Source organism: Solanum pennellii, chromosome 1 (genome assembly GCF_001406875.1).
Source record: "Solanum pennellii chromosome 1, SPENNV200".
NCBI classification, from domain to species: Eukaryota; Viridiplantae; Streptophyta; class Magnoliopsida; order Solanales; family Solanaceae; genus Solanum; species Solanum pennellii.
In genome coordinates, this window is record NC_028637.1 from 101,678,411 (window position 1) to 101,687,754 (window position 9,344).

A 9,344-nucleotide genomic window follows, 5' to 3' on the forward strand; every position below is an offset into this window, starting at 1 on the left:
AATATGCAAAGGCATTCACAGATCAACTTATATCTGAATTTGAGTTTTATTGCAACAGAAACTTTTCATAAATAGATATTATACTAAAAAGTGAATATGATCCTAGCTTAGCAATAATACAAAAGTATTGGTCAATATTTATAGCTACATCAATTATATTGGAATAGATTTACCCAAAGTAGACTCTTTTGGGGGGAGAAATCTAACCAAAGAAGGCAAATGAAATAATTGGACAAATCCACCTTATGATACACTTTATAGAGTATTTAATAATGTGAAAAAATTGAAAGAATAAATATCATTGAGAAGATTAAACTATGTACAACCAATTATAACAAAGAAATTTTATATATTAAAATATGAATGAAGAATGTAAAAGTAAGTTATTATTGGAAGATGAAAGATACATGAATCTACTTTAATTTTTTGTCTTTAAGGAATAAATACTCATTTGTATTTTCTTAAAATTTGTGTGAGAAATTTGATAGGTCAAGATTTTGAAGTGAGTAATAATTCAACTTTTTACTTCGGAGCTTCCCACTTGTAATAATACTAGTTTCTGGAACGTCCTTTGCACGTCTGTCCCATACAATTACTATAAAGTTGAATTATCAAATAGAAAATGTTAAATTTAAAAATATTAGTTTTACCAATTTATATTTTACATGAAATAAAATTCATAATAATTGAATATTACATTGACTATCAAGCAAGAATATGGAAACACAATAATATTACTATATATAGCATCTAATAATATGAATATATCTATATGATTTATCCTTAATAATCTCTTATTATGCTCCATACAGTAAGTCCTCAAATATGTATCTACCTAGAAACTACATCAGTAAGGAAAGGATAAAAGAATTTTTTTTATACAAGTACATTTAAAAACGAATATAAAAGTCATAAATTAGTAATTTTAGCACTAATAAAAATAGACTTATAACATGCATAATTTAATAGAAGATTAAATTTAAAAAGTATAAATCGATAAAGAATACAAAAAAATTAAACAGAAAGGAACAAATTCAACATTCATATCCTTCTTAAGACTTTAATTATAACAATATATATAGTAAAAAGAAATACATTAGGAGTAGAGTTTTTGATGATACCTTCTCTGGTAACCAATAAAAATCATTTAAAATGATAAAGATAAAACTATGATACAAAATATCATTCTAATTAGGATCAAACAAATATTAATATTTAAAACAAAAAAAAAGTACATGAAAATTGCCTAATGATTTATATCAACAAGAGGCAAGTGGTAAAGAAAAATTCATGATACACATATATAGCTAAAAATTTATTGGATAAGATGAAAGCGTTGTTTAAGTTAATTTTTAGAAGTTAGAGATATTAAACATGAGGGAGAGGAAAGGTTGGTTGTTTTTACTAATAATTCAAGACATTTAATTATACTAATAATAAAGAAAGCATAACAAATTTAATCCATTTAACCACACTAATTATAGAGAATGAATAGAGAATTTTTTGTTAAAAAAGAAAAGTAATTCCTAATAATTTTCTATGAAATATTTTTGTCTTTCAAAGTTTGAGTTTACACCTTCTTATTTAGTATTTAGTATAACATAATATAAAGTATTTAAATAATTAGAATTTGAACCATTGTGTCTGGATGCTTGTATTTAAATATGATTATATATTAATATTTAATTTAGTTTAATAATGTTTTAGGCGTGATAGAAGGCATACACTAGAATTTTATGGGGCTTGCGACTTTCAATTGCATTTGATTCCTTTATAGTTAGAAGCACTCAACAAGAGCTTTAATTCATTTTGTTGGCACAAAAGTCCAACTTGACGTGCTTTAAGCCATGAAAGATTGCAACTTGGAGAAGCAAGTAACCTTATATATACGTTCATCTGCTTGAACGAATGGATCAATGTCGAACAAAAGAATGAAATGAATTGATAACTAGAAATTAGCTTGAAGCCACACAATGGCTGCAACTTAGCATGAACTATTAACTACAACAGTTAAAAGTAGCTGAAAGTGAAACAAACCACATTGTTGGGCAAGTATCATTGAGTTGATTTGTTTTACAATAATCCAATAAATTTGGGGTACATACATAATATGGTAAATGAAAAGCTCTTACACTATAAAGGGACACATGTGGATTTTTACTGAACTAAACTTAGTAGGAGATAAATCACTTTACTTTTTGTCTACAGTGAACTTTGTTACACTGCAAAACATCTTAAGCTACTTAGGAAGGGTATATGACTATCAAGATGATAACATATTTCTGCTAAGTTTGAAGCAGGAAAAGAATTTGATTATATGGCTCACTTGAAGACCAGGTTGTGACATGTTCTGTCACATGGATATGCACAGTCAATCGCCTTCACACCACTACGATCAAAGTACCAATCTCCAACTGCAAGTGCAATCGGCTGCATATTGATTGTTCCAAGTTCAAGTTACAATGAAATGCTTATACAGATGTGTATATATAAATCTTTAACATAACGAAAAGAACAGAAAATAAAGAGAGAAAGGAAGCACCTTGTTATTAATAGTTGGGGAATTATCAGAGAACCATGTATCTTGCCTCTCAGATTGGCAGTGGGCAAAGCATGAGTTTATAAACAAACCATTTTGTCTTGAAGCAGCAAATCTTTTAACCGTATTAAGCATATGAATCCTAAAACCTGTTCAATGTGTAGTTAGCAACAATGAGTTCCTGATCTCCAAATATTTGAAAAATGATTTACACATTGAGTGAGTAAGGCATACCTTGCAAAAATTGAATTTGAGAAGGAGAACATCTTTCATTGTTGAGTGTACAGTCATGCCATAAGCCGTGAGGATCAGCTGTATGAGGAGCTAAGCTTTCCTGAAGCTGTATAAGTGAAAAAGAAAGAATTTCCATCACTATAAGGACAGTCCGACAACAACTGCAGTGTATCAAAAAAAAAACTAAAAAACCTCGAAAATCGTTTTCATATAGAAGAGCAGCGAAAAGAGATAGAGTTAATAACTTACCTGCCAGGAATCATAGGCAGCATTCAGTAGAAAAAGAGGAGTCCTGATGTTGTTGATCAAATTCTGAGGAAAGAAACACTGGAAACGAAAAAAGACACAACTTTTATTCAGTAAAAAAGGAAGAAGCTTTCCAGATGTTAAGAGAAAATTACTAATGAGGGACTTACCGAGGTTGCATCAAGGTGGTTGGTGCAAGTTCTTGGTAGCGTATTCTGAAGACCCTGTTCCAAAAAATGCATATGTCAGCTGCACATAAGAGTTCTCTTCTAACAGATAGATATCTTTCATTTAATGATCCATTTAGGTATAAAAGATACATTATTGTCGTGGAACAAATAAAATTCCTGTTCAGGAATGACATTTGACTACATTTTATCCATCTTCTCTAACAAACAAATGCTTCAGATGTTTAGAGCATTCCATAATTGAAACCAGCCAAGTTGGTAACTTGCAGAAATTGACAAATAAAGAACATGACGTTGGATCATTACCTGCGTCTTAACCACACCCCCAAAGAAATCTCTGATGGCGTGTCCTCCAGATACATCATTTCTGTGAAAAAAGGTCATTATATCAATTCACTAATTAGCAAAAGAGTCAAAGTGCAGGTAGAATTTTTAGTTCAAAAAGTACTTGAAGGATTTATAGAATAGGAAATTACGCGTCTATAAATAATCCAGCATCACTCAGGCACTTCACTTTAGTATGTGGGAGCGAATTGCTGAAATCATCACAATGCATTATTGAAGCTAGACCACCAGCAGAACATCCAGAGAGAAGAGCCTAAAAAACAGAAACTGAGATCACAACACGAACAACAAAAGCAAATGAGATGGGAGGTGCGAATTATGATTCTTTCTACCTGCTTGGCGTATCGCATTCCTTTTGACCTTAACTCCTCCATTGCAGCTTGATATATGCGCTTGCCTCTATATTGCAACCCTGCAGCCTGGGGAGAAATGCATCGAGTCAAACACAACTATTGCAGACAAACAGATAGCCAACAATCTCTTCCTTGAAATCATATAATGCTACATGCAGTCAAATCTCCTAATAATTCCACATGAAAATGCCTCTCATTCTTTCTGAGTATTAAATTTTTAATTACTACACAAAAATGATTTTTAGCAGCAACGAATTAACGAAAATAGCTTAATTGTTGCTAAATATGTTCTTTTAGTGGCAATTAGCCCTACTTATAAATGTCCCTGAAGCCTATAATGTCAATTAACTAATGCTGGTAAAGACTTTAGCACTCTTTGTTTATGTGCATATTTATTACCGCTAAAAGCTATTTTGTTATAGTGAATGTATGGGGGCAACAACTTCTGGTGATTAGCCTACTTAGATGAACTGTGTTGGAATCATCATGTTATAAGGTCAAACAAAAATAAGGAAATTGTGAGATTTCATCATTAAGGGACACTGAACTGCAGATGACCAGGATCGAGCAGACGTATGTTTCTTTAGTCTCTTAAATTTTTCTAAGCATAAGACTAGTCAGATGATATAGCAGGAGCTACAACGAGGATGTTTACACAATTGCACAGGATCTTTAGTTTAAGATTATTTTCATACTTCAACCAGGACTTGTAAATGGTCTAGAAAGTTTAACATTGTAATCTGAAGCATCAAAATGGAAGGTCTAAAGTAGAAATATGCACCACCTTGTCAAAAGGCTTCTACTCTTTCACTTTCACAGAGGAACCATGTAGTACGGGAAAATTTATGTAGGAATATAAAAAAGTTCACGGACATTCATTTCAATGCCGGTTAAAAAGAAAAAAGGGAGCCAGCCAAAAGACTACTATCTCTTTTCCTAACCTCAGGAAAAAGAAGAGTATTACTTTAACGTCATTTTTCTCCACTGACTCTCCAAATCAAAAAGGGAAGGAACAAAATTACAAGAACATGAAGAATGTGAAGATGCAAAAAGATAAAGTAAGCCTATATCAAAAAGTGCGCAAGCACAACAGTGCGGAGCCATCATGGTGGTTGCAAATTGAGAAAGTAACATATTACAGCTTTTATTATAGTGTCCACTCACTTACTTTTTCGGACCAATAGCACATTTGCATGATAAGTGAAAACTAAAAGGAGAAATGGGCAAATGATCTGACAAACCTTATCTTCACTATCCCCGGTAAATGAGGCACCATCACAGTAGCGAACTTTTACTCTATTCCAGTTATAAAAATCTGCAAACAGAAAAATGTAAGGAAATCTCCGCAATATGCTTAAACTCGTAGAAGAAATGGTGTCATATCATCAACTAACGGACCTGGATTTTCTTCAGCCCTGTTACTCAAAATCCCAACAAAAGGAATCTGTTTTTCCATGTAATTTGATGATCCTCGTCTTGTTTTTTTGCGATAAACACAACTTCTAACACTGTTGCACCATCCTCCACCCTGCCACAAGAAGACACTGAATTTATAATCTGAAGCAATTAGAACAATAGCAAGCTGCAAACTTTTCTTCAAAAGCTTCACGCCATAATTCCGTTCCCAACACATTTGAAAAGCATGCATACGAGAGGGGGAAAAAAAAGTCAAAATTCCACAATCATGTTAAAAAGCAGGCCATAAGTACCTAACATAAACATAAAACACAACTTGTCTCCAATATCTATTTAAACAACAGAACAGAACCACTCTGCTACGGACAAGAACAAGTAAACATACAAAATTAGGAAAAGGAAAAGAAAATAACGAACATCACAAAAAACAGAAACTCAACAAGTAAAAATAGTTATTATTGAATATATACAAACAATTCAAAAAGTTTGACTACTGAGACAATTAAAATTGGCAACATTAAAAGATTAGTCCTATAAATGTTTAAGTTAATTAAGAAAAGTTAATTGGCATACCTCCAATTGAATAAGCCAACTGTTTGCCCCAGACCCATAACCTCTATGGATATGGTAACCTGGTAGTGTTCCATCCAGACACACTGTAGAAAAAAGTTCAAACAAGAAAGTCAAAAACAACTTAATCACTTTTTCAGAAATAATTTTTAAAATTGCAAACCTTATTAAGGCCCACTAATAATTACAGCTGATCTAAGCTAATTAGCCAGAGAAAGAGAATTAAGCAAATCTCTTCATCAACCACTTGGCCTTATCATTCTCACACAGATCACAAATAAAACACATTACAAGTTGTTGTCAAATTTGGCTAATTCCGTAAGCAACTTGTTAAAATTTGTTGACAAGAGTCAATTATGAGTGGACTAGATTAGTTAGTTTTTTTATTTAGAAGTTCAATAACAACACTAAAAATAACTCTCCTAGAAGTTCACATTTTGTGACATAATAAGTAAAAACAATGTTCACACTAATAACAAAACCAAAATAATGAAGGACAAAAATTAAATAACAGGTCACAAAAATATCAAATCGCCCCTAATAGAAAATTGCAGATGCTTAATACTACCAATATATAATATAAATTGACAAAAGGGGTAAGTCAGATGCTAAACACTCTCCACTTCCAAACTCAAGAAATTTAAGATTGTGAATAAAAAAATAATATATAAATTAGAAGCAGGAAAATCTAATGCAAGATCTCTACTGGGTTGTTGCAAAATCATCAAAATACAAGAAACTAAAATAGAAAAACAATTAAAAGATATCCAAATCAAATACAAAAAACAACTTTTCATGAATTTTTTTTAAAAAAATTAACAATGTAGCTAACCAGCTCCTCTAGCAGCAGCACCATGGATGATTGTAAGACCAATCATAAGTGGAGGAGGAGCAGCAGCAGAAGCTCCATACACACTTTCCAAGAATGCCCCTTCAGTTTTATTGTAAAAAAATTCTTCAAATTCATAACAATCAACTAATTTTGTAAACACAAAAAATACACCCAAAAACCACATCAATAGCTTCGCCATAGCTCTCTCTCTCTCTTTCTCTTTGTGGGTGTGGCCACACAAATCTTGGGGAAGAGAGAAAGCAAGGAGTATTGATGGAGTTTTTGTAAATGTAAAGGTTTTTGTTTCTTTTTTAATTGGTGTAATGTTTTTAGCTTTATGGGAATAATAACACGGAAAACACGAACAAATGTATAAGTAACAATTTTGTCCGTCGGACAGAGATTTTCATGAAACGGTGTTTTTTTAAAAGAATATGGGGGGGGGGGGGTTAATTTCAAATATGCAAATGTTACATGGGAATGATGTAATGATACGACTATTTGAAGAAAATTGTACTAAGAATGTTATTTTTTAATAGAATTTAATAAGGTTGTAATTCAAATTTAATTCATATTTTAAATGTGAATTTTGAATATTAGGTAAAAAAAAGCATAATACATAGAGTGGACTTTAAATTTGGTTTTAAATTTTAACTTTAACCTTCAACTTTCATAATGTACAAACAGACACGTTAAGTATTCAACTTTTAAATAAATAAACACATAAGTCCTATATGGCATAAACCACGTAGGACAAAAAAGGACATGTAGGACATGTGTGTCTATTTGTTCAGCTTTATACAAGTTTAAGTGTCTATTTGTGCACATCTAAAGTTGAAGAGCATAACTGTAATTTAAAGTTAAATTAAAAATTACATTTACGTATTATGCCCAAAAAAATGAAACTTTATCAAAAAAAAGCATAGTTTATTAAAGAGAAGTATATAAGCAAATATGAAAAGCAAGATGAAACACTGTGACCACAGTCGGTAAGTGATTATGTTCACTTTATTAGGAGTACATAATTTACTAGATGGATAGACTGGTTATTTCTTCTTAAATACAGTGACATTAAGGATAGTGCCCCTCTATTTCAAAATAAATATTTTTTGGGTGTGATTAGTGATATATATATCCCTTAAAAATATTAATTAAACAATAATTTATCAATATTATTTTTCTGATTTTTATCAAAAATTTTCTTAAAGCTAAACTTAAAAAGTCAATAAAACCACTACTAAAGAAAGGAATAATTATGAAAAAATAATTAAATACATTTTTGGACTTGAAAAATGTCGGAAATTTGTTTATAATGGATGGAGTAGGACAATTATAAATTTTAATTTTGAATATTTAAAGTAATCTAATTTAAGTTTAAGTGACTGTTAATTTTGACGGAAGAGGTATTATTTGTCAAAGTTTAAAAATTAACATAACACAACATGCATTTAAATATTTTACTAAAGTGGCAATTAAATTAAAATAAAACAAGACATGCAAAGTTAATTTGGATACCAAAAGTAGTGAGAGACGCACACGCATAGAATCTTAACAAAAGTAGGGCAAATACTAGAATGACTGCAGTGTGCAAATTGTTGTGATCGACAAAATTTTGGGTGACACTTTCAAAGACTTTTGAAAATATTTGGATCTACAATTAAAAAAAAATAATACAAATTTAATGATGAAAATGTAAATATTAAATCGATCAAAATTATATTTTACATGTATTATTTAATAATAGTACATCTACACTCTTGAAATCTTGATTACGTCTCCGATCATAATGTTAATTACTAATAAATGTTAATACATAAATAACTAATTAATCAATCATTTTTTATTTTTCTCTATAGATGAAATTAAATTAATTGGCAAAATTGTATAACGTTGGATATATATACTCAATATACAGTCCAATAAATTTATATCTAAGTTGCACAGTTAAGTATATATAGATTTTAAGAAAATTGACTCAAACTATACCTCACAAAAGAATGTTGGTCATTATATATATATTTAAACATTTTAAATTGTCTCTATAGTATAATTAAATTACGACGTATGTAACGTCAAATTGAATTGGTTAGTTTTAATCAACTACAGTTACACTATTATTAATGATATAATTAAATTTGTATGTGAAAAATAAAAATAGATCAGCTAATTTTTTTTCAAGCCAAACAGTCCCCAACATCAGTGCATGGAAACCAATGAGCGCGTGTTATCCACTAATCCTACGGTGATAGTTGAAGACAGCTATTTTCTTGGATTGAAGGGCTGATCAAATCGAGGCCGTTGAATTTAATTGGTATTTTAATAAAAGTGGTCCCATGACGGTGTTTATTTGTTCTTATATTATTATATTATATTATACGGTCTAATGTGCGGTGACCGTGTTCTACGCAGACCGCTGATCGCGCCAAATTCATCAATTTTTCTATTTTTCAATTCTTCGTGTGAATTGTGATCTTACACTTTTTAAGGTTAAATTAAATTAAGACAAGGGCCTAAAATATCTTTTAAGTATTGAAAATGGTATAAAATTATCCTTCATCCGCTCCAAAATGTTCTTTTCATCCAATTATTGGCTCCAAAATACTCTTGTCATCCACCTTTGT

General features: G+C 30.7%; 1 protein-coding gene across 1 annotated transcript; it reads right to left on the reverse strand.

Annotated features, from left to right (window-relative positions):
* Positions 1-2,017: 2,017 nt before the first annotated feature.
* LOC107010283 (pectin acetylesterase 12) lies at positions 2,018-7,197 on the reverse strand. The gene is made up of 12 exons (XM_015209561.2): positions 6,724-7,197; positions 5,895-5,977; positions 5,304-5,433; positions 5,147-5,220; positions 3,885-3,971; positions 3,684-3,805; positions 3,514-3,574; positions 3,190-3,243; positions 3,023-3,100; positions 2,774-2,879; positions 2,543-2,688; positions 2,018-2,430 (listed from the first exon to the last, which is right to left on the reverse strand). Exons 1-12 carry the CDS (start codon positions 6,920-6,922, stop codon positions 2,323-2,325), a joined length of 1,248 nt encoding a protein of 415 aa, XP_015065047.1. The 5' UTR covers positions 6,923-7,197; the 3' UTR covers positions 2,018-2,322.
* Positions 7,198-9,344: the final 2,147 nt, after the last annotated feature.

What these genes read in the sequence shown, in the direction of transcription:
- LOC107010283 (XM_015209561.2), bottom strand. Translation starts at nt 6,922, where the DNA reads ATGGCGAAGCTATTGATGTGGTTTTTGGGTGTATTTTTTGTGTTTACA. An exon ending in GAATGCGATACGCCAAGCAG is followed by an intron (nt 3,806 to 3,884) that starts GTAGAAAGAATC and finishes TCTGTTTTTTAG; the next exon opens with GCTCTTCTCTCTGGATGTTC. An exon ending in GCTGGATTATTTATAGACGC is followed by an intron (nt 3,575 to 3,683) that starts GTAATTTCCTAT and finishes CTTTTTTCACAG; the next exon opens with AAATGATGTATCTGGAGGAC.